The 26,686-nt window shown below is 41.7% G+C and overlaps 1 protein-coding gene across 3 annotated transcripts in view; it reads right to left on the bottom strand.

Moving 5' to 3' along the window:
• The window catches only part of AGAP1 (ArfGAP with GTPase domain, ankyrin repeat and PH domain 1), a 544,363-nt gene that overhangs the window by 383,323 nt on the left and 134,354 nt on the right, over positions 1-26,686 (bottom strand). For all 3 annotated transcript variants that reach the window (XM_084820148.1, XM_084820158.1, XM_084820167.1), the window contains exon 7: positions 6,590-6,717. In XM_084820148.1, the coding sequence (XP_084676274.1) occupies positions 6,590-6,717 (128 nt within the window). The remainder of the gene's footprint in view (positions 1-6,589; positions 6,718-26,686) is intronic.

The raw sequence follows: 26,686 nt of genomic DNA, 5'->3' as shown, positions 1-26,686 counted from the left end.
ATTTCCCCTCCCTCCCCCGGGTTTGAGTCAGCGGGGAGAAGTGTTTGCAACACTCCAGGTGAGAGATGGAGTATGAACTAATGGAAGTAGGTGTTAATGGCTAAGAAATGGTGTGTTAATTGTTCCCTAAGTTGTTTGGTGGGTTGGCAATCCTAATGTCCTTTATGCGAACAGTGGCTGGTTATACCCACAAGCTATAATCTGTTATTGTGCTGGTGTGAAGGTTTGAGGCCTATAGAGGTAAAAGGAAAAAAGGTCAGGCTTAGAGGCCTGGAGTCTTCTGTTGGGAGGGGGTAACCCTGAGAAGAGTAGTTTCATTTCTTCAGTTAAGTTTGTTTCAGTTCCCCAGTTAAGTCTCATTTCTTTGGGTTTGAAGCAGTACTTTCTGTTTTGGGGGAGGAGGGAATAAAAAGAGAGAGTCAGAAAGATCAGAGCTGGACCAAAAGCAGAGTTGAGGAGAGCAGAGTCAGAGCAGGAAGGAGCAGCCTGGAGAAGTTGGAGTACAGCTAGGGTAAAGGAACTTGCATTTTACAACTTTTTTCTTTTAAGGCCTTTTGTATCACTCAGCTCTGTTGTGTAAATACCTTTAGTTGTGATTGCTTGCTTTAATTTATCAGTAAACTGTTGTGGTTAAACCCTGTTTCTAGAGTGTCGATCACCCCACAACTACAGCCAAAACCTCATGTTACTGGAAAGGGGAAGGTAAAAGAAGGAAGGTGGGACTCTTAAGGAGGCAAGAGATCCTTAAGGAGTTGCTCAGCGGGTCCAGGTCATGAGGGGAACCCTGACATCCAGGCTAGTTCTGTGTGATTGGTTGAATGAATGGAGTCTGTGAGGTTCTGAGTAGTTGAGGGTATGTTTGAGTTGTGAGTGGGTGCTGAGAGAGTGTAGGAAATTTTTGTGTGGTGAAGACGTGCTTGGAAAACTCTGACATAGGGACCCAGGGAGGTGTTACCCCTATTCCAGTGACTTGGGACAGGAGATATGGCAGAAGGAGGGGGTCAGGACATCAGAGTAGAATGGGTTACAAATGTTTATACACTGTTCCCCTTCTACTCCCCTAGCTTTCATGTACCTGGAGGCTCATCCACTGAGCCCTCCTGTCTTGTGGTGGTGCTATTTAACGTCAGGTTGATCCACAATAACATTGCACTCATTCACAATTTAATCGTGGATGAAAAGTCCGATCTGGCATGTATTACTGAGACCTGGGTAGGTGAGCTGGGTAGGGCTGACCTGACTCAGCTCTGCCTACCTGGGTACTTGGTGCAACAGCAACATAGGCTGGGGGACCAGGGTGGGATGGGGGGAGAATCGCCGTGGTTCACAGAACTTCCATCTTTTTCACCAGAAAACCACTCCACCTTGGAGTGGGCCTTGAGGGGGTGCACCTCGTGTTGGGCCACAGAGACAGATTGGGAATGCTGCTGGTATACAACCCACTCTGCTGCCCAGTGACCTTCCTGACCAAGCTCAGAGAGGTGGTCTCAAGTGTGGTGTTGGAGGAAACCAGGACAATGGTTCTAAGTGGCTTTAATTTCTACGCTAAGGTGGTCTCTGGAGCTCCAGCTCAGGACCTCATCGGGACTTCTCCATGATGGCCATGGGACTGTCTCAGTTTGTCATCGGCTGAACATATAAAGCACAGCGTGCTCTTGATTTGGACTCTGCTCCAAGCTGTGGGATGAATTTGGGTGGGGGGAGGGGTCCAAATAGCTCAGTTATCATGGTCAGAACATTTCCTGGTGAGATTTGAACTCTCAACATTAATTCCCTCCTGCAGGGGTGGGGGACAATTCAAATGGTCTGCCCCAGGAGACTGATGGAATCCAATGGATTTCGGAATGCTCTTGGGGATTTTCCAATGGACAGAGCTGGTGATCCAACCATGGCCCTAACCTCACTGTAGAACAGTGAGATGTGGAGGGCTGTTGACTTGATTGCACTTGAGTGCCTTCTCCAGCCCTGTAGAGCCCACTCTGCTCCTTGGTATACTGGGGAGCTGCAGCCAATGAAACAGGCTGGACGTTGGCTAGAGCACAAATGGCGTAAGGCTCGAAGTGAAGACGACTGAGCATGCTCTAGAGCACATAATCATGCCTATAGTGCAGTAGTACAGGCAGCAAAAAAGGCTCCCTCTTTCGGGTGGTTGGGGGGCTGTTACCACTCACTCTAGCGAATGGGGCCCTGGTCCCCTCAAGGACCTGCTGTGACCTTTTTGCACCACACTCTGAGGACAAATCACTTGTCTCTGCAGTGAACTTGATGCTTATGTTAGTGTAGCTCTGGTTGAGGTGTCTGGTGCCACCATCTGCCCAATTTTGTGGAATCAATTTCAGTTGATGTGGCCTGATGACATGAACTATGTGCTTGCAGCAATGCAACCAACCACGTGCCCTTTCGATCCTTGCCCCTCTTGGGGCAAGCGTTTTCTTGGGCTTTGCAACTTTCATTTAGCACAGAAGAGAGTATTTTGAGTGTGTGTTTTGGGGGGGGGGTTAACATTTTAATGTGCAATGGGGCAAGTAGGGGAGCAAAAGACACACAGATCTACTGTATTAGAAGCTATTTAGATGCAATGTATATTGATACTGATATATATATATATATATATATATATATATATATGTATGTATGTATGTATGTCTTTCCGCTGTGTGAGTCCTTATAGGGAAATAAGGTGACTGGCCAAGGGTTATACAAGGACAGACATTGTGGTTCAGGATTCCCCTGCCTGGGAAAAAGTAGAAGTAAAATGGAGCCATTGACCACAGAAAAGAAGAACTAGGGGTCACCTTGGAGTAAACAACCTGTGTCAGGGATAGGCGGGAACTTTTGAGGAAAAGGATGGACTTTCTGGGAGAAAGGAGGCCCAATGGGTGATGTGGACCAAAGGGTTTAAGAATGTCAGAATATGTAATAAGAAAGAGATCACCAAGTTTAGAAGAGAATTTAAGCTTAAGCATAATGGGACTTGGCATCCCTCCTCCTGACTGTGAGGCCTCGACAGAAGTCCTGTATTGTGAGAAGGTTCTTTTTGCCAGTGAAGGAAGATCTCCTTTTGCTGGTAAAGTACAGGTGTGAATGGTAGGCCTGTAGCAAGATTTGTGAATATATCTTATCTTTGCTTTTCTGAGTGAAGGGTTTGTGTGTTTGTTAAACTTTCTTTATCTACCTTAATAAATTAATTTAGCTTATGTCATTGTTTTAGTCCTTAGTTGTAGAATTTAAGTGAATATGAATAAATGTGAACATTCTAGCTCGAGTCCTTCAAGGAACCTCACCTACAACATGCGGGCCAAACTTGGGCTATTTAAAGAAGGTATGCCCAGGTAACCAATACCAGGGACCCTGACATTTTAGCTTCTAGTTTTTCCCTTATACAGGCTAATAAAATCTAGCCAAGAGGGTATGACAGGGTAGGTCCAGGGAATGGTAACTGCATCTTTATGTGAAGAGGTTGTTCCTACTGTCCTTAAGGAGCCAGTAGTATGACCACTCCTGAGGAAATCCACTCTGCAGCCAATGGAATCTGACAACTACCACCCAGTCACAAATACCCCTTTCTTAGGAAAGGTACTTGAGGGGGTTGTGGCAGAGCAACTACAGGCACTCTTGGGGGATACTGATTATCTAGACCCATTCCAGTCTGGGTTTCAAGCTGGTTACAGGACCAAATCAGCCTTGGTCACCCTGATGGATGACCCTTATTGGGAAAGGGAGAGGGGGAGTGCAATCCTGTTAATTCTGCTCGATCTCTCATTGGCTTTTGATACCATCAACCACAGTATTCTCCTGGATTGACTCCATGGGCTGGGCACTGGAGGCATTGTGTTACAGTGGTTCTAGTCTTACCTGCAGGGTTGATTTCAGAGAGTAGCACTGGGAGTCTATCCCTCAGCCCCTTGGCAATTGAGCTGTGCAGTTTTACAGGGTACCATCTTGTCCCCAATGTTGTTCAACATCTACATGAAGCTACTGGAAGCAGCCTTTCAGGGATTTGGAGCAAAGTGCCACAGGTATCCTGATGACACACAGCACTATCTCCCCATAACATCTGAATCAGCTGAGGCTGTGCAAGTCCTGGATCAGTGCCTAGACTCAGTGATGGGCTGGATGAGGGCCAATAAACTGAAGCTGAATCCTGGCAAGGCAGAGGCCCAGTGGATGAGTGGTTCCCGAATCTGGGAAATAGGCTTATTGCCTGTTCTGGATAGGGTTGCACTCCCCCTGAAAGATCAGGTTCACAGTTTGAGGGTACTCATGGATCCATCATTGTCGCTGGAAGCCCAAGTGGTTATGGCAGCTCGGAATGCCTTTTACCAGTTTCGACTAGTACACCAGCTACAGCCTCTCCTGGACAGGAATAGTTTGGCCACAGTGGTCCAGGCATTAGTAACCTTAAGATTGGATTACTGCATTGCGCTCTATGTGGGGCTGCCCTTAAGGCTGGTCCAGAAGCTGGAGCTAGTGCAGAATGCAGCAGCTCGGCTGTTGTCAGGAGCTGCCCCTTTTCAGCATGCAACTCCTTTGCTGAGGGAACTGACTGGCTGCTTATTTGATACCAGACCAGATTTAAGGTTTTGCTATGAGTGCATAAAGCCCTAAACAACTTGGGACCAAGATAACCCTTACCCCTTACCAACCTGCCCGATAATTGAGTTCATCAGAGGGCATATGCCTGGTGGTTCCACATGGACCTATGGCCCAAATGGAGTCCACCCGGAGAAGAGCCTTCAGTGTTGTAGGCCATTTTCTATGGAACGCCCTGGTTCTGGAGGTCAGGCAGGCACCAGCATTATGTTGTTTTAAACGCCTCCCGAAATTTCAAGGAGCCTTCCTTGACTGACCGTCTATGTTTTTCATTGGTACTTTGTTTTTAAAAACAAAATGTTTTAATATGGTGTTTGATTCCTTTTATCTTTTATTGTTCATTGGTCCAGAATCTGTTTAGATGTGGAACAGTATATAAATGTTGTAAATACAAAAATAAATCTGGGTACCTCCAAGGACTACGTCACACATTACATTTTACAGATGTATGCCAAACAAGTTAAAGCATGTGAACATTATGGTACATAGGAAGCTTCCTTATACCAGGTCAGACCATCTGTCCACCTAGTCCAGTGTTGTCTATTCTAATTGGCAGAAGCTCTCCAGCATCTCAAGCAGAGGTCTTTCACATCACCTACTACCTGACCCTTTTAACTGGATATGCCTGGGATTGAAGCTGGGACCATGAAAAGCATGTGCTCTACCACTGAGCCATGGTATTGTATAACTTGTTTTAAAGCCTCTCAGTTAAGATTTGTCTCTGCTGATTTCAGGAAGCTGCTTATCATGGTTGTCTCTCTGCAGTGGAAACAAAGACTCAAGTACAAAGAGATCTTTTAAACAGTTTGTGCATTTGTATCTCACAAGCAATTGAGCATACAAGTTTATGGAAGACGAACTAACCAATTACTGGCTCACATGCTCCCTGATTCATTCCCACCTTTTAAACCACAGTGGTGCACTCAATAAGAGGGCAAGAGAACTGAAGTTTTGGACAGACAAAATTAAATTACTGGTAGTCAACAAAATGGCAGGCTCATCACTGATGCAATTTAAACTGACTGGTAACGAAGACTCACAGCTTTGGAATATTCCTGAATTTGTCACTGTGCCTGGAATACTTGGGTTGCAGTGATCGTCGAGTGCTTTTCACCAGTTTCAAGCAATCCACTGAGGACCTGGCAACCATCATACAACCCCACATTAACATGCTCTCCAAGAAAGCACTTGAGTTGTTCACCAGTTTTAGGTGAATATGCCAACCCATTCCTAAAAGGGTTGTAATGCAGACTGCATTACACTACTACTTCAGTATGTCATTGGTTTTCTCTTGTCTTTTGGGCATAAATCAAGATGTTGGTTTTTATGTATACAGCCTAAATGGTTTTGAGCCTAATACCCACAAGAGATACCACTCTTCCCCCATGTCCCAATGCAATTTCTAGGATTGATTTTAAGCCTCCTCTAAACAATAGTATCTGTTTGACTAAGCTTAGACAGCAAAGGTCCATAGAAAGAACTGCGGGAACTGCCCCATGGAATTGCTTTTCTGTTGAGCATGGATGGGGAATGTGTGGCCCTTCAGATCTTGTTGGACTCCAACTCCCATCATCCCTCTCCATTGGATATGCTGGCTAGGACTGATGGGAGTTGCAGTCCAACTACATCTAGAAGGCTACACGTTCTCTATCCCTGTCTTAGAGCTTCAAACATATTTTAGAAGCTGTTGCTAGCCTCTTCTATTTAAGCTGCTTTTTGTAAAAGGCAGGGCAAATGAATTTGATTTTTTAAAGCTCTGACTGCATTGTAACTCAATTTTAAGTTTGCTTCATAAGTTGTTACCCATTATGAACCTTCAGAGTAGAGTATATTATAATTCAAATAATGGATGAGTATGGCAGCTCAAAAAAGCTATCCAAAGCAGAACTGAAAATATTCATCTATGTGTAAGGTTTTCAGAATTCCCAGTTCTACTCCTAGGTATTTCAGTGTTTTATACTGTGATAGAGAATCTGAGTCACTTGCAAGAACATACCTGGCTGATATGTACTGCAGAGACTTGGGCTGAACATACAGATGAGTGGCTTGGAGAGTTTGGTAACGATTTACAAGGACCTATCGAAAGCTGCTGTTTTTTCCTTGTTGCAACAATCTTCTGTGCAACTGTAAAGACAAAATTCGAAGAATTTTATTACATGCTCCTCTGTCCACAGGTGGAATTACCATGTTCACATTAAAGAGCAATTTCTTGATTTGACCAACAATGTAAACAGGCAGTCCTATGTCTAATACGAACTAGTCAGGAGAGGAAACTAGTTAGAATAGCACTTGAAGATACTTTGTTGTTATTTGTAATATATAGCTTATTGGTGCAACACAAAGCTCTTGAACATGAGGGGCACAATAAATATGAAGCATGTTTTTAATTCTTTTAAAACAGTCTCATTTCTTCTTGTTTCCACATGAATGGATTTGCAATAAGAACTGTTCAGTAAATCATTTGTTTCAAGAGAAAACTAGACTACTTAAGCTGGGAAGGAAACAGTAAACTGTCATAGCATTAGAGTTATTCTGAATGGAACACAGACTCCATCTCCTGAACCAATCTTTTCCAATGCGGTGCCCTCCAAATGTCTTGGACTACAATGCCCATCAGCCCATCCAACACTGCCAATGGCCAAGGATGATGGAAGTTGTAATTTAAAACATCTGGATGATACCACATTGGGGAAGGCTGTCCTAGGGTGGGTGGTGGGGAATGTTTGTTTCAGTGGGGGATGTAATTCGTTTTTGTAACTTCTCCTAGAGTAGATCTGCACAATATTGTGTTTAAAATTTAGACCAGATATGATAGTAAAATAATGTGCACCTGATAGTTATGAGGATAGTTCAACCTCAGCTAAATAGCTGCTGTCTTGTGGGTGGTAACCATTTTTTATTTACCTACTTACTAAATGTGTACACCACCATTCCCCCAAGAAGGACTTTAAGTTGGTTTACAGAAAAATGAAAATAAATAAATACTGCAAACAAGCATCCTCTTGAAACCTCAGCTACCAGTCTAGAGGGAAGGCAAGCAGTACAAAGCACACGCTTGCGTACACACACAAAGGCAGTGGCAACTTCTACTGGGACAGAAGAAGATGGTGCATACTTATGCACACAGCTGTTGTGGTCCAGGTGCTGTTACCACCCGCAGAAGGACTAGTTGCCACTGCTCTTTGGTGAAAGAGGCTCTGGCTTAGTGCTCTCACAGAAGAACTGAGCCCCTCCAATCTTACACGTCGTACAAAGAAAAAGGAGACACCGATCCAGCTGAAAATGAAGGCACGTCAAAAGAGAAGGATACACAATACATCAGGATGGGTAAGCAACACTGGTTCAGGATTGTCAGAATGAAATGTCGAAAGTGGGGGAAGGGAGAGAGATGGTCTCACTTCAGCATTGTCTGTAATCTGACATCTAGTATGTGGGTATAATTATCTCAAAGAAGGAACAATCCTTGGAAATAAAGCAGCACCACTTAAAATTATGCTCTGAAAATTTCTTACATAGCTTAGAATCACCACGACAACCATACGAATGTAGTGATAGGGTGGGAAACAGTTGCACTAGTTAAATGCATTGCGCACTGAGATTCAGTCTGTAAAACTGAGGTAACAATAACTAGGCCATTATCTTGATTCTTTCACTTGTTTCAGGGATGATCTGAGGGAATGATGCTGCTGTCTGCTTTTGAGACACACTGCAAGGGAACATGACATTGATTGAAAAAGATAAGAGACTGGTTAAACGGCAGAATCTACTTTGGGAAAATCTATCGGGCTTGATTCCCATGTGTAAAAAACAGGAGTAGTGCTCAACAACAGACAGTCAGCATGTGCTCAAAAGCTCTCTGCGTAAAGATCCCTTTCTGGATCTTCATGGACAAACTGATGCTGTATGAGCAGCTCCTTTTACTGGTTACTAGATTAGTGCTACCTTCTACTTCTTGCCCAGTGTGGAACACTGGGCAAGAAGATTGACTAAGAATAACTTCTCGCCCTCACTCTCTCCTAAGTCAATTTCATCTCTGAAACCCTGCACAGAGATCCAAAATAGGGCCTCATCATGGAATATACAGTTTGGAGTATAGCTTTCCACCATCCCAGAGAATCAGAAAAACAGCTATTACAGACATAGGTTTTCATACTGGAAAACCCCACGTTCCTACAGTTCAGAACTATATTATTATTGTGCTTAAACTTGTACCTAAATCACTTGTCTTGTTTATTAAACTTCAGGCCTGTTTTAAGTTACATCATTTTAATACAACCTCAAAGTTCCTAGGCAAATTGTAGAGAAACAGTGGCCATCAACCTTCCTAAATTAGGAAATCATTGGTCTGATCATATTGGCAATTCTTAATTCCCTTCATGGATTGCATGAAAGCTCCCGGATCAATAGAAATAGTGGTACCAAAATTAAAAGGTATTGCTTTGTTCTAAAATAAGATTACATTATGAAGGCCAGTTATGCCTAGGGTCAATATAACATAGGAAAAACAACTGTTTCAGGTTCAAGCTGAAGACAAATAATAAAGCTACCTTAAAGGGAATGAGCCATTATGTTTGTAGCTTCATTAATTTACATAGAAAACAAGAAGCAATGCAGTTACTACTGTTTACTTGGAAAAAAGAGTTGTTTACATGAAGTAGCTAAAAAGTAACCCACTTATTTGTAGAACTACTTTTTCCTATGTCAGTAAAACAAACAACCTCATTACTATTTTCATAGAATACAATTCCACATGTTCATGGCATTTAATGACATATTTCATAGGATCAGTTTGCAAGCTATAATACTATGATTATGCAAATCAATTGTATCCTGGCCACATAACAAGATCCAGATGGATTTCTGAGACCTCTTGGGGGGTTTCGTACAGGTTTAGCCAGTGGTTCTGCTGAGGTCCTGGTCACCGCTTGGAATGAGGGGATGACCTGGCTATCGATATGATCGCTCCCAAACATCTTTGACCCAGTTGTAGAACCATGTCAGCTCCTTATTATTCAGAGGAGCTGAGGGTGATGAAACTACGATGTCCATGATTACAGCACAAATGACGGAAGACTCATAACCAGTACAATTAAACACAAGTAAGAATCCATTTACAGTCTTATTTTGTGGCGGTGATGGTGGCAAAGAGATCTTACTTCTCTGCCACCATTGCATCTGCTCAGTGGTTAAAGGCCTCCTGGGTATAGGCTCTAGAATATGACAGCTCGAGCTCTCAAAGGCCCAACGTGAGCAATTTGCTAGACATTTTGCAGATAAAGTTGCTCATATTTTTGTCAACTTCAATGTCATTGTTTTGTTAGAGTCTGAGATGGATGGGCTTAGTGCACCATCCTAGTCTGTTATGGATACCTTTACCCTTGTCCAATCTGAAGATGTGGACAAAATGCCTGGAGGACTGAGGCCTACTGCTTGCTCTTTAGATCCTTGTCCATCCTGGCTGGTGAAATCTGCCAGTTTGGCTGGGTACTTTGACCTCCGAGGTGTTCAATGCCTCCTTGAGGGATGGTGAGGTTCCCGCAGCTTTGAAAGAAACAGTGGTGAGGCCCTTGTTGAAAAAACCAAAACTAGATCCTATGGTTTGGGATAACTACCACCCTGTGTCAAATTTGCCTTTCTTGGACAAGGTGCAGAATGTGTGGTAGCCTCACAACTCCACGCAGTGTTGGATAATACTGATTATTTAGATCCATTCAAACCAGGTTCCAGACCTGGCCATGGCACAGAAACAGCCTTGGTCACCTTTTTTGATGACTTACACCAGGGAATGTATGGGGGGAGTGCAACACTGTTGGTCATTTTGAACATCTCAGCAGCTTTTGATACCATCAGCCATGGTATCCTTCTGGATCATTTATCTAGGTTGGGCTTAGGAAGCATGGTGTTAAAGCGGGTCCAGTCCTTCCTGGAGCAGTGGTCTCAGAAAGTGGTGCTGAGGGACTTTTGTTCCACCGCATGGCCATTAGCCTGTGGGGTGCTGCAAGGTTCCATCCTGTCCCATGCTTTTTGACAGAAAGTCCTCAGGAGGTTTGGACTGAGGTGTCATCAGTATGTGGATGATACTCACCTCTACCTCTTTGTTTCCATTTACACATCCCAGGGATGCTCTCAGACTCCTGAACCAGTTGCCTAAAGGCTGTTTTGGTGTGGATAAGAATAAACAAATTGAAAGGTTCCATCCTGTCCTCTGATCCAGACACATCAGAGGTACTGTGGCTTGAGAAACCAATACTCTGGACAGAGGTTTACAATTGGTCTTAGATGGGGTTTCACTACTCCTAAAAGACCAAATGCATAGTCCACGAGTCCTGCTAGACTCTGCACTGGCTGGGGAAGCCTAGGTGGCTGCTGTGTCCAGGAGTCTATTTTACCAGCTTAGGCTGGTACGGCAGCTGCAGCCCTATCTGGAGAGGGCAGGCCTTGCCTCAGTTATCCATGAACTTAGTGACATCCAGGCTGGACTACTATAAATGCGCTGTACATGGGCTGCCTTTGAAGACAGTCTGGAAACTCCAGCTGATGTAGGATGCAGCCACCCAAGTGGTGATCGGGATGAGGCAATCAGATCATATAATGCCTATACCACACCTGCTATACTGGTTACCAGTGTGTTTCTGAGCCCAATTTAAAGCGCTGGTTTTGACCTTTAAGGCTTTACAGTTTGGGATTGTACTTGAAGGACTGCCTTCACCCATATCAGCCTGCCCACACACAGCAAGAGAGGCCCTTCTCATTTAACCACCTTTGAGGGCAGTTAGGTGGGCGAGTACATGACAGAGGGACTTTTCTGCAACAGTCTGGAATGAGCTGCCATCAGGAGTCTGCCAGGCCCCATAATTGTAGGTTGTTAGGAAGGCCCTGAAAACTTACTACTTTACTTTGGCCTTCCCCTAATTATGTTTTATCAGACTGTGTTGTAGCTGCAATTGTGTGCTGTAGGCTTTATTTTATGCTGGTGTTTGTTGTTTTTTGGAATATTGCTGTTTTTATTACCACATTGGTTTTTATTACATGAATTCTACTGTTGTATGCCACTTTGGGAGGGCTCCTGCCCTAAAAGGCAGCCAACAAACATTTTAAATAAAGTAAATTAATTAATTAAATAATCTTGCTAATCTCATTATGTAAGTAACCCACAACTTATTAATACTCCTAGAATAGAACAGAACAGAACAGAATAGAGCAGAGCAGAGCAGAGCAGAGCAGAACAATAAAAAATAATTTAAAAATAAGCAAACCATTTGCCTCTCTGGTGAGTTCTACCAACATCTCATTTTCATTTCTGATCTCATGAATGCTGGCCTAAGAGGATGTGAAACTTCCTGGATTGTGATGTTAAACATGATGGATCTGCCTAGGTAAAAGACCAGATTTCCTCTAAGTGTATAAGTGTAACCACCTTAAAACCACGTGCTACTGCATGAACATCAAGGTTTACAAAGTTTTCCTACTTCAAGAGATGAGATATTTTTCAAGTTTATTTTCATTTGTGAGTGGGGAAAACTGAAGAGAAAAACAGAAAATTCAGGAGTAACCATTTACAATGTATTACATAGAAATTAGCACTTAAAAGTATACGCTCTTTAATTTTATAAATACATGTTATAAATCTCTTACCCAGTGGAAGAGATGAAGCTGCAGGTGCACTCTGTAACAAAAGCTGGGTAGGGAAGGAAGGCTATACTATTTGGGCTTAGAAATATAAACTGAAATATCATCATGTAGACACTGAAGAACCTCTTATTTCTGAAAAGAAAGCTCAGAAAATATACATTATAGAAAGTAAAATTCCCATAATGAAATTAGCATGATTTCACAGACAATTCTGAAAGAAAATATATTTTCTCCCAAATACATTTTTCTTCCATATTGTGCCTATCAGGACAAAACACACACTTCTCCAGTGGTTTCCCATCCTTCCTCCTGGCTTTCCATATGTAGTTATCTCCAAGACATGGGCTTGTATACACACAAAACATTCATAAGGTAACTATTAGTTAGAGTCTAACGAGTCCCCTGGACTGCAAGGAGGTCAAATCACTCCATCCTAAAGGAAATCAACCCTGACTGCTCATTGGAAGGACAGATACTGAAGCTCAAATATTTTGACCACCTAATGCGAAGAGAAAAGTCGCTGGAAAAGACCCGGATGCTGGGAAAGATTGAAGGCAAAAGGAGAAGGGGACAGCAGAGGATGAGATGGCTAGATAGCATCACCGATGCAATGAATATGAACCTGAGCACACTCCGGGAGAGGGCGGAGGACAGGAAGGCCTGGCGTGCTGTGGTCCATGGGATCACAAAGAGTCGGACACGACTGAACAACTGAACAACAACAAATTTATATGCCTCTGGCATGACTGCTTTCCACACAGTCCTGCTGATATACTGGCATCTTATTTGTAAGATCTAACCATTCTAAAATATATAAAAGCTTTTTCTAGAGTACAATTAAATGTGCTCAACATTACTTAAGGGTCATTTTCAAGAGAACCCTATTACAAAAGTATGTACGCCCATGTGGAGATGGTAATATCGAAGCACTTACTCATGTACTGCTGTTTTGTAAATTCTATAGAGATTTGCAGAAGGAATTAATTACTCCATTATCAACATCAATCCCAGGGCATTCTTTTGATTGCTATGTGTCTTTTCTCCTTACAGATCTGGACAACTGGTGATAGTAAAGTCAGCCTAATTTTTAGCAGCTGTTATTAAGATAAAACCCTTTACGGTGTTTTGACTCTTAATGCATTATACCTTTTAACTTGGTAATTTTATCTGTATGTTTGTACATATGGATTAGAATGGCTGGTGGGAATATCTATCTATCTATCTATCTATCTATCATAGAGGTAACAGTAATATTTCAAAACTTTTGAAGTAGAGAGCTTAGGTTAATTCCTGTTTGTAAATGTGTCCCAGCCCACACAGACATCATTCTCCCCATTTCTATTGGACGTCTTACGTTTTCAAGTTAACCAGCAATGCATTTTCTTTGTGTAATCCAGTGGAACTGATCTGTTATATCAACAGAGGCTCAGAAAATATATGCAACTATAATATTGCACCAAAAAATATTAAAATAGATCAAACAGCTGACAACAGATAAGCCAAGTGGTAAGCTGCCACATAAACCACTTATAAAATAATACACTCATAACAATGACTTTTCACTTGTGTATCCTGCCCTGCCTCTGAGGAGGTCAAGACAACATACATGGGACATTTTCCCTCCATGTTCTTATTCTTATAACCAACCTATAAAGTACATATATGAGGGGGGGGGGGCAACAAGAGAGTTTTCAAGCTGAAGGAGACATTAAACCCCAGTCAAATTCCAACTATCTAACCACTACATCATATTGGCTTTCCAAACAAAAGAATGACATATTCAGAACATACAACAGCCACATTTCATACATTTCTGCTGGCCATTTCTGTCCTTTCTCCTAAAGCATGTATGTTATCTGCATATCTTTTTGCTGCCATGTTACCCAGACAATAGGCAGCATATTCTCACTGTTTTGTTATTATTGTTTTGCTTTATTTTTGCTTGAGACTCCATTGGGGTGGGCATGTTGGGGCTGAGAAGCAGAATAGAAATAATTACATACATTTTTAAAAAATAAAACACATGCACACAATTGGGGACAGGGACTGAAATGCTGCAAAACAACTGGCCACTTTGATATAGAGGAATACATGGAATATGAAGTGGTGTAAACTAGGGGAAAATTTTATGGAGTGGGTTTTTTACACTGTTTGGGGGTTAATGACTCCAAAAATACAGGAGGCTCAAATACTACTCTTCCAAGAAGCAAAGAAGGCAAGGATTTATTTCACTCAATGAATACTCCTTCTCCTCTTCACTATAGGGTCACACAAGTCTTCCATAAAGTTACTATGTACTTCACACACTGACCAAAAGATGTATGCCTACATGTATTATATAGAACAGGTGTAGACAACCTGGTACCTTTCAGATGTTTTAGACTGCAACCTACCCCTGGTATATGCAGTGCTGACTGGGAACCTATTGAGGCTGCAAAGCCTAGTATACTGAAACTATGAAGGCATTCTAATAGATCTCACAAGGACTCTAAATCAAGAAAGCAAACATGCAGCCTTCTGTCCTCTGTCATCTCTTTTGTGGAATATATCCTGTAAACTGACTGCACATTCACCCATCTGTGCCATATATTAAGACTAGGTCACAAGTCGTTTCAAGTTTCACTTCTGATTATAAAGACTGGAGACTCTGATCTTCACTTATATCAAACTCTTGCTGTATTAAAACAAATTTATCTTCATTTATGTTGCAATTATCTCTTAGGGCAGTTAATTTGATGGGAATTAAACTATTGTTTAATTGCTCCTATTAATCGGGATATTTAAATATCCACAGTAATAAACAGTTACCTTCAGGACAGAAGAAAGTCAAAGCTACTCATGTTGATCCTAAAAAGGTGAAAGAATTCTAGACCACTGAATATGGCAAGAATGCAGCAAAACAGTATGTTAACCGTTGCAAATAATAAAAAAGTTTTCACTTGCTATATTTAAAAGGTTCAAGGCATTTCCACTCTTATCTTCCATGGCCTGATTAAGAATACAATTTTCTTTGCTCTGAAGAGACTGCTATTATGGAGACATTAAGCCCAACTCATATCAAAGATGCCTTATGGGACTATTATGAAATAGTCCCATATTTCATCATAGTCCCCTCTATAGATCTGGATTGTTATTTTCTTGCTTCGAAGTTGAGCTAGCATGACAGTCACATTTACTGCCCCAATCAGTAGTCCTTAATTGTCAAGAACTGAAAGCTTGGTCCTTTTCTACAATTTTAAGAGATTGACTTGGTTCACACATAACACCAATTCATGTGTTGGACAACCCATGATTTGGCAGGGCCCCTCGGGAGTGAGCAAGTGCGTTCCCTCCAACCTGCTTGCCACTTTTGCTTTAAATCAGCTTTCATCAACAAGCCAGGAATGTGCTGTTCCTGTATTGTTTGACATCTGAACCCAGAACTCCTGAGTTGTTAAAGGACAAATAACCCAGAGCTTTAAGGCAACAAGAAACTGTGGGTTCAAACTCTGGTTTGTTTTGTCCCTCAACAACCCTGAGTTCCAGGTTCAAATGTTGCATCAAACAACCCAGGAATGGAACACTCCCATGTTGCTGATGAAAGCGGATCCAAAGTGGAAGTCATGGGTGTGTGAGAGGCAGCACGCTCCCTCATGGCCCTGACAACCCATGGGTTGTAGTTTTGTGCTAACCAGGCCATTGTCAGGAAAGATAAGGTCAAGACTTGGATCTTATCAACAGCTCTTTATCTACTACTCCTAGATTTGGTCTAGCATGATCTGTTCTTATGACATCATACTAAAAGTTAGCAAACCAGTGTGGTGTAGTGGCAAGAGTGTTGGACTAGGAGCTGGGAGATCTGGGTTCTAGTCCCCACTCAGCCATGGAAGCTCACTGGGCGACTTTGGGCCAGTCACAGACTCTCAGCCCAACCCACCTCACAGGGTTGTTGTTGTGAGGATAAAATGGAGAGGAGGAGGATAATGTAAGCCGCCTTGGGTTCCTTGCAAGAGGAAAAAAGGTGGGGTATAAATGCAATAAATAAATAAATAAATAAATAAATAAAATTTGCCTCCAAGTACTTCCAAATCAGTTGTGCAAGTGGGACCTGCCACAAAATGCTTCCTATCTATTCTCTCAAAAAAAGCAAACATGGCTGTGTTGATTCTAAGAAAATTTCCAAAATCCATGTTGCTGTAATACCTTTATTAGGCCAACCAAAAGATCACTGAAAACATTGTGCAAACTTTTGAGATCCCCATATGTCATATCAGCCAAGGTATTTATAAAAGGTGGGCGGGGGGAGGTGGAGAAGTGACTAGATGGTGTCACATTGATGGTGATGGTGTCACAAGTCACATTGTCTGAACGTTCAGATTAGCCCCAAGGTATAGCGTGGGAGGAGGAGTCTGCAGACATTCAAGTCAAGAAGCTTCTGCTGCTCCTGGTTATGTTGGGAAGAAGGTCTTCCATTTTTGGAAATATAAAGTCCAGCTATTATCAGAAATGTTTTCTATACTAGTCGAACCACAAGGACTTCTTTTGCTGGTGGATCACTACCTAATTAGGCAGTCTTTATGTTAACAAAGCAGGAGATAGTTTTATATGCTGTTCTCAGTAATATAAGTCAATTGACGTCAATCCAGTTAGCATTACCTAGTAGTTGGCAGGGATGAATCCTCAGAGGATAAAGTCCCAGCTTCTCATGGTATACAATCCTATATTGTAGAGTCATTCTGTAAAACAGCTCAATACCGTATTTTCCAAGTCTCATCAAAAAACGCAAAGGTAGCCATGTTGACCAAAAAAGCATTTACAAAATCTACGTTGCTGTAATACCTTTACTAGTCGCTGTCATTCATGTCCTCACAAGCTATGGCTGTACTGTCGCATAACACTGCACATGAGGCTAGAACTCATTGTGCTTGAAAGCTGCAGGTGCAAGCAGACCCGAGCCTATTACCACCTTATAAGAGTGAGCCATCAAGCAGCACTTGCATAATGGCTTCAAGGCTTCATTAAAGGCACTAGGCCAGTTCGCATGACATGCCAGCCTATCATGGGTTAATTTACCTGCAAGACGCTGCAGTGCATGCCAGCCACCATTATGAATATGCAAACCCCAGCTGGGTGTTGTGTCATGCGAACCCAACCAGCAGAGGTTATTTGAGGGTTAAATAGAGATTTGCCAATCAGCAAAACTTGATTCTCTGAATTCCAGTTTGAAGCTTGTCCGACTCAAGACCGTATCAGCTTGTGAGCTTTTTTCTTTTCGCATGAAAATCTGCGCACATTTTCGTGCATATTTTCCCAAATGTATGCATCAATAGCGTGCATCTTTGAAATGTACACCTTCTTCTCCCATTCATTAATGCATATTTGTGCACATTTTTCAAAAGTATGCCTTTTTTCCCATGCCCATTTTTCAAATGTGCGCATGCTGTCAAAAGCATTTGCAAGGTGGTCTGCGAATTACATTGTATGCTCGGAAATGTACAGACTTCGACTGCAAATTGTGTCTGAACCCATGTTCCTTCTGGAAGCTATGAACGGGTAAATCCTGATCAAAAACGAACTGAAACAAATTTCTCAAATATCCCTTGAGTTAAACAATGCTCGCATATCCATAAAACTGACTATGGGCTGCTGTGTCGTAAACAGGTCACTGCTTCGGCCTACTTGCCTGAAGGATGGCCTCACCTATTATAACTTAAGGTAAGAGCACTTTTCAATTCCTATTTCTGCAGCAATACAAAATGAGCAAGCAATGAAATGTTCTCAGGGGCTTCACCATATTTACATTGCTGGCTTTAACCTATTTAGTCTAAATCACCAGAGACCTACTTGCCTGAAAAAATGGTCAATTTCTTAAGCAAAATCATAATCTAAAGGATAAAGAGTTCTGCTTGATTCTCATCCATACACCAATCAAAAAAGAGCAGATACAGAGGACTTTTTTGGTAACTTCAGCATACACACTCACCTTACATATCTAAAAATCTAAATCTAAAATTATTTCTAGGTTGCCATTAAGGGTAGAAGAACCCTCTCAAGATGGCATGCAAGATAAAAACCACATGAAGTAGATACAATCTTTTTTAATCCATAAAACATGTTTCAATAAAATCCATACAAATCGATTCCCTCCGCCCCCAACTGTCCCTCTGAAATTGGTCCACCGTTGCTTTTGCCATCCACAGGTTGTGCAACTGTCACACAACTGTCATTCGAGAAAGGGTTAAGCACCTCTTTCCACTGCTTCTTAGCTCCTGATTGCCCCTTCTCAGAGCTATTGATTTAACATAATGTATGGGTAATGTTATATGCATCTGCATGCAATGCCTAGTTTGGCTCAAAGAAGTTACTCTAGGTAACTTTAAATTAAACAAAACATTTAGCCCAGATCACAGTACCAAGTAACATAATAAATGTCCTTACTTCTGAATTACATGTCATTTGAACTTCTGATTTGGTATGTCTACAGATCAATTTACTCAAGCATACTTCTGCTAACAGCTTGATAAATCAGCAATTAGATGAAGGATATGGCTTTCATTAACGTAGCATAGGACAGGGAGTTTTGGGACAGGATGCTACACCTTTTAAAATACAAGCTCTCTTTTGTATTTATAGTCTCCAACAAAACCAAAATGTCATGTCAGAACTTGCCCACATATAATTCAGTCAACCAATAATATATTCTCCATTGTTATTTTGAGTTTTGATCATTGGCTCTCATCAGCAGGCATCAAAAACACTGTCAAACTTTTGATTTTTAAGAAAGCAATAACACAATATACAACAAACTAAGTTTAGTATTATGTAGGCATACTTAGACTGAAGAATGAATTTACCATTTGGATATCACCCTTTGCATGCAAACTGTTTTATATCCCATATCTATTAATCATCCCGCTAAATTGCTAAATATGTGGGCTCAATGAGCCTTTCGTATTTTATGAGAAAATTACTCAACTGATCTACTCTATTAGGAAAGATGAGAGGAACATAGATCCAAGCTGATGTGGAGCTCACTGACATGACTGTCACGTACTGTACTACAACACACACTTCAGCAATTCTGGTTATTTCTGCTACTCCATGGGAATCACTTGGACGTAAATGAAATTTTGCCTGTTTAGAATGAATGTAATTCCTGAAGATAAACCTAAGCATGCCCATCTATGTAGATTATCTGTTAGGATACTTTTGAGTGTTAGGCATTTGTGCAGAAATTGAACTAAAACTTCAGGCTGATGGTAAGAGCCTTTGGGGGCCGGTAGTGGTTGGTTTTTGTGTGTTTTTTAACTGAGAATGAAATTATACACTGACAAATCAATTGTATTCTAAATAGTCTATTCAGACGTAAACCCTACTGAATTCAGTGAGGTTTACTCCCATGTAAGTGGATATAGGGTTGCAACCTGAAACGTGGTAAAATGGCTACCTATGTAAGTATGGGATATATTTATTTTAACATTTATACTCTGCTTTTCTATGAAAAATCGTACTCAGGGTGGCTGACAACAAATTAAAACAACCCTAATATAAACAACAGCAGCATCATAAAAATATACAAGCAGATAGCAAATCAAAAAAAGCACGCCACAGGCTCAGACTAAAAAATGCTCAACAGAATAATACAGTCTTAAGAGCCTGTTTAAAAGTAGGCAAGGGAGAAGCCAGATGAACCTCCAACAGGAAGGCTCTTGCATCGTTTAGGCAGCACAACTGAAGAGTCCCTCTTTCTTGTTGTTGCTAACCATGCTTCTGTCAGTGCTGTGACAAAGAGGAGGGCCTCAGAAACAGAACATAGAGGGAAACTTGCAAATCCCATGCCACACAAAGCGTTTTGTGGGAGGCCTACCTTAACCTGTGATCTCACCATGAATTATATCAATTTCACCCCAAAACAGATTAATCCATGTCCCTTAAAGGCTCACAGTGAAGAATATACAAGGACTTCTGGAAACAAAACTTGAGCAAACCATTAAGTTTAAAGGACTTTAGTATACAGAATGTTCCAGGATCTGAAATGTTTATTAACAAAAATATTATTTGATTACAGAAATTTATATCCCACCCTTCAAAAAGATTCCCAGGGCAGCTCACAATACTAAATAAAAAGTTTAATAAAAGCATTTCAAATCCACTACAAACGAAAGCAAGATCCAAAATAGAAGAAGAGCAGTACAGGAACCTCACAGCAATATAACAGTTATGATTAAAAGGCTTGGGGAAATATAACTATCTTTACTGCACATAATTTATGTGCCAGGCATATCCATGACAGGTTCTCAAGATACTAAAGTGTCATTTCTCAACAGAGGACAAGGCATTCCGAACTTATTCACCAGTGTTCATGAAATGCGTACAGCTTAGCAGTCTTAAGTAGCTCGCTGTGCTCTTACTTTGGAGGCAACCAATCCAAACATGAAGTCAGAGGCATTTGGCAGTGTCCTCTGTTGCAGTTATGTCTGTATATAAACACATTATATACAGTGCCTTGCATAAGTATTCACCCCCTCTGACTTTTCCCTATTTTGTTGTGTTACAACCTGGAATTAAAATAGAGTTAATTGGCATTTTTACCATTTGATTTACGCAACATATGTAACACTTTGAAGGTGCAAAGTATTTTTATTGTGGCATAAAAGTTAATTAACCTAAAACAAACTGGCATTTGTTGGTTGCAAAGGTATTCACCCCCCTGAGTCAATACTTGGTAGAAGCACCTTTGGCAGCAATTACAGCTATGAGTCTTTTTGGGTAAGTCTCTACCAGCTTTGCGCATCTGGATCCCACAACTTTTGCCCATTCTTCTTGGCACAATAGCTCAAGCTCTGTCAGGATGGATGGGGACCGTTGGTGGACAGCAATTTTCAAGTCCTGCCACAGATTCTCAATCGGATTGAGGTCTAGGCTTTGACTGGGCCATTCTAAGACATTCAGGTTCTTGTTTTTAAACCACTCCAGTGTATCTTTGGCTGTGTGTTTACGGTCATTGTCCTGCTGGAAGGCGAACCATTGCCCCAGTCTCTGGTACCTCGCAGACTGAAACAGGTTTTCCTGTTTTGCACTGTATTTGGCTCCGTCCATCTTGCCCTCAGTCCTGACCAGTTTTCCAGTCCCTGCCAATGAAAAGCATCCCCACAACATGATGCTGCCACCACGCTTCACCATGGGGATGGTGTTCTCAGGGCGATGAGCACTGTTGGCTTTTAACCACACAAAGCGTTTTTTGGGAGGCCAACAAGTTCAGTTTTGGTCTCATCAGACCAGAGAACCTTTTCCCACATGTCTGCTGTGTCTCCCATATACCTTTTGGCAAAATCCAAATGGGATTTGATTTTTTTCTCCCAGCAATGGCTTTCTTCTTGCCACTCTTCCACAAAGCCTAGCTTTGTGGAACATCCGGGTGATAGTTGTCCCATGGACGGTTTCTTCCATCTCGGCTGTGGATCACTCTTCAGAGTTACCATTGGCCTCTTGCTTGCTTCTCTGACTAATGCCCTCCTTACCCGGTCACTGAGTTTTGGTGAACAGCCTTCTCTAGGCAGAGTCATGATTGTGACATATTCTTTCTATTTTGTAATAATGGATTTAAGGGTGCTCCAGGGGAGGTTCAGAGTTTGGGATATATATATATGTATACATTTTATAACCCAACCCTGATTGGTGCTTCTCCAGAACTTTATCCCAGACTTATTTTGATAGCTCCTTGGTCTTCATGATGCTGTTTGTTTAGATATGCTCTCCAACAAACTCTGGGGCCTTTCAGAACAGGTGTCTTTAATCTGAGATCATTTGATGCTTGAATTGCGCATAGGTAGACTCTATTTAACTAATTATGTGACTTCTGAAGGTAGTTCGTTGTACCAGAGCTTATTTAGGGGAGTCACAGCAAAGGGGGTGAATACTTATGCAATCCAGACTTTTCAGTTTTTTATTTGTAAATCATTTTGTAAAATACGTAGTTTTTTCCCCAACTTCAACATTATGGACTATTCTGTGCCGATCAGTAACAAGAAATCCTAATTAAATCCATTTTAATTCCAGGTTGCACACAACAACTTGTGGAAAAGCCAAAGGTGGGTGAATACTTATGCAAGGCACTGTATCTACAAGCACGTGTGTCCACATGCACATACAACACAGTAAAAGTAGCAGGTAGTATTTGATAATATAATCCATAAAAATGCTCTTGCCAGTCCAGAAGACATTCCATTAATTTCTATTGATTTCTATTGATTTCGATAGAACTCAGTTCCATTTTAAGAGTGGGTAGGTCAGCAATCCCCTTCATGGATCACTGCCTTGTTGTGGCGAAGAGGCTTGCGTAACTCAGTGAAGCCATAAGCTATGCCGTGCAGGGCCACCCAAGACGGACAGGTCATGGCAGAGAGTTCTGACAAAATGTGGTCCACTGGAGAAGGAAATGGCAACCCACTCCAGGATTCTTGCCAAGAAAACCCCATGGAACATAACACAAGGCTAAAAGAGATGACACCGGAAGATGAGCCCCTCAGGTCGGAAGGTGTCCAATATACTACTGGGGAAGAGCAGAGGGTATTTCCAAGTAGCACCAGAAAGAGTGAAGCGGCTGGGCCAAACCCGAAAGGACACTCAGCTGTGGATGTGTCTGGTGGTGAAAAGAAAATCCGATGCTGTAAAGAACAATATTGTTTAGGAACCTGGAATGTCAGATCAATGAATCAAGGTAAGTTGGAGGTGGTCAAACATGAGATGGCAAGATTGAACATCGACATCTTGGGAATCAGCGAACTAAAATGGACAGGCATGGGCGAATTTAATTCAGGTGACCATCATATCTACTATTGTGGGCAAGAATCCCTTAGAAGAAATGGAGTAGCACTCATAGTCAACAAAAGGGTGGGAAAAGCAGTACTGGGGTACAATCTTAAAAATGATAGAATGATCTCAGTATGAATCCAAGGCAAACCATTCAACATCACAGTAATTCAAGTCTATACCCCAACCACTGATGCAAAAGAAGCTGAGGTTGATCGGTTCTATGAAGACCTACAACACCTTCTAGAACTAACACCAAAAAAAGATGTCCTCTTCATCATAGGGGACTGGAATGCTAAAGTAGGAAGTCAAGAAATCACTGGGATAACAGGCAAGCATGGACTTGGTGTACAAAATGAAGCAGGACAAAGGCTAATAGAGTTTTGCCAAGAGAACACGCTGATCATAGCAAACACTCTTTTCCAACAGCACAAGAGACGACTCTACACATGGACATCACCAGATGGTCAATATCGAAATCAGATTGATTCTGTCCTTTGCAGCCAAAGATGGAGAAGCTCTATACAGTCAGTAAAAACAAGACCTGGAGCTGACTGTGGCTCAGATCATGAGCTGCTTCTTGCAAAATTTCGGCTTAAATTGAAGAACGTAGGGAAAACCACTAAACCATTCAGGCATGACCTAAATCATATCCCTTATGAATACACAGTGGAGGTGAGGAATAGATTTAAGGGATTAGACCTGATAGACAGAGTGCCTGAGGAACTATGGACAGAGGTCCGTAACATTGTTCAGGAGACAGCAACGAAATCCATCCCAAAGAAAAAGAAATGCAAGAAAGCCAAGTGGCTGTCTGATGAGGCTTTACAAGTAGCTGAGCAAAGAAGGGAAGCGAAAAGCAAGGGAGAAAGGGGAAGATATATCCAACTGAATGCAGAGTTCCAGAGAATAGAAAGGAGAGACAAGAAGGCCTTCTTAAATGAACAATGCAAAGAAATCGAGGAAAACAACAGAATGGGAAAGACTAGAGATCTCTTCAAGAAAATCGGAGATCTCAAGGGAACGTTTTGTGCAAAGACGGGCATGATAAAGGACAAAGAAGCCAGGGACCTAACAGAAGCAGATGAGATTAAGAAGAGGTGGAAAGAATACACAGAAGAACTATACAGGAACGATCTGAATGTCCCTGATAGCCATGATAGTGCGGTCACTGAACTTGAGCCGGACATCCTCGAGAGTGAAGTCAAGTGGGCCTTAGGAAGCATTAGTAACAACAAAGCTAGCAGAGATGACAGTATTCCAGCTGAGCTATTTAAAATCCTAAAAGATGATGCTGTTAAAGTGCTGCATTCAATATGCCAGCAAATCTGGAACACTCAGCAGTGGCCACAAGACTGGAAAAGGTCAGTTTACATTCCAATTCCAAAGAAGGGCAACGCCAAAGAGTGTTCAAACTACCGCACAATTGCGCTCATTTCACATGCCGGCAAGGTGATGCTCAAAATCCTACAAGCTAGGCTTCAGCAGTATGCGAACCGAGAACTACCGGAAGTACAAGCGGGGTTTCGAAGAGGCAGAGGAACTAGAGATCAAATCGCCAATGTTCGCTGGATCATGGAGAAAGCAAGAGAATTCCAGAAAAACGTCTATTTCTGCTTCATTGACTATGCTAAGGCCTTTGATTGTGTGGATCACAACAAACTGTGGCAAATTCTTAAAGTGATGGGAGTACCAGACCACCTTACCTGTCTCCTGAGAAACCTGTACGAGGGTCAAGAAGCAACAGTAAGAACCAGACATGGAACAACCGATTGGTTCAAAATTGGGAAAGGAGTATGACAAGGCTGCATATTGTCACCCTGCTTATTTAACTTATATGCAGAGTACATCATGAGAAATGCCGGGTTGGATGAATCACAGGTCGGAATTAAGATTGCCGACAAAGGTCCGTATCATCAAAGCTATGCTTTTCCCAGTAGTAATGTATGGCTGTGAGAGCTGGACTATAAGGAAGGCTGAGCACCGAAGAATTGATGCTTTCGAACTGTGGTGCTGGAGAAGACTCTAACGAGTCCCCTGGACTGCAAGGAGGTCAAATCAGTCCATCCTAAAGGAAATCAACCCGGAGTGCTCATTGGAAGGACAGATACTGAAGCTGAAGCTCAAATATTTTGGCCACCTAATGCAAAGAGAAAACTCTCTGGAAAAGACCCTGATGCTGGGAAAGACTGAAGGCAAAAGGAGAAGGGGACGACAGAGGATGAGATGGCTAGATAGCATCACCGATGCAATGAATATGAACTTGAGCACACTCCGGGAGAGAGCACAGGACAGGAAGGCCTGGTGTGCTATGGTCCATGGGGTCACGAAGAGTCGGACACGACTGAACGACTGAACAACAACATGCATGCTCTTTAAAGAGTTAACAATCTCAGCCCTAGTTCTGTGTACTGCAGATCCAGTAACTTTGCTCACTTTTACTGTGTGTGTCTTACTGCAATTCTAAACGGTCTCTTAGAGCATTTTGTTAGTTTTATTATGCTTACTGAACAGTAAAAAGGGAAGCAGAAGCTTGAGAAAAATTAATACAAGTCTTTGCTGTTGCTGCACTGTCCCCTAGTGGCCACTTGCAAAATTACTACATAGTTAATTCTAAATTTTAAGTAGACCTTTTAGACTTCTGGTGATGTTCCTGGCCAACTTCCATAGGGGTTTTGTTTGTTTTGTTTTGTTTACATACACTTAAACAGAAATAGCCTATTTTAGCAGCCTACAACATATTGTGAACAATGCAGTTCCCAACACAATGTTAGCATTTTAGAATTCATCTAATATGTGCGTAAGGCTACAATCCTATACACAGTTACTGGCAGTAAGTCCAATTGATCTCAGTGCAATTTATAAGTAAACATGCACAGGGTTGCAGAAATACATTTCATTAATTTTCAGTACAGTCCTTTTCTTCAGGGAATGAAATATTAACAGTATACAGAAATTTAATCAAAGCTAACAAAACCCATTCTCTTAATGTTATCAACTTGAACAATTTCCACAGGGGTAGCCATGTTAGTCTGTTGCAGCAAGAACGAGTCTTGTGGCACCTTAAAGACTAACATTCTGGAATAAGCTTTCATGGACACTTTCCACTTCATCAAATGCATATGTTGAACATCACTTGAACAGTAATGCATATGCTTTGCATTTTCAAAAAGTAAGATTTTCTCATACTATCATTGCTTAGCAATGTATCCCATGCGAAGTGAAGTTAGAAACCAAATGCCACATTAATTCCATTTCTACAGAGACGCCCAAACACTGAAAAGTATTCTAATAGCTAATCTATACAGATGGGTGTCTAGTCACAGCGCTACATTAAACCTAAAAACACAGGCAACTAATTTTCCTCTAAGTGAGAGTTGCTTGAATGATTTCCATGGATTTCCATGGCCAACAATTCACTAAATCTATCCCTGCCTTCAAATAGAGTATCCATGAACAAGTTACTAGATTTCTTCGAATGCCTGCTCATGCACCTTTCCTGGAAGCTCCACAAGGATAATATATTCTAACCTTTCCAAGTATTTCTTCTGTAAGAAACATTCCAAAAGCAACAAGAACAAGCCATTACATGAGCCAAAGGCCTTTGTGAGATTTGCATTAAAATGTAGTTGTGATAATAAAGAATAATTTGACCAGCTATGTTCCATGT

This window comes from Heloderma suspectum, chromosome 1, assembly GCF_057233095.1.
Source record: "Heloderma suspectum isolate Gila_16-S chromosome 1, 16-S_ref, whole genome shotgun sequence".
NCBI lineage: Eukaryota > Metazoa > Chordata > Lepidosauria > Squamata > Helodermatidae > Heloderma > Heloderma suspectum.
This window is presented reverse-complemented; position numbering and strand designations above follow the sequence as displayed.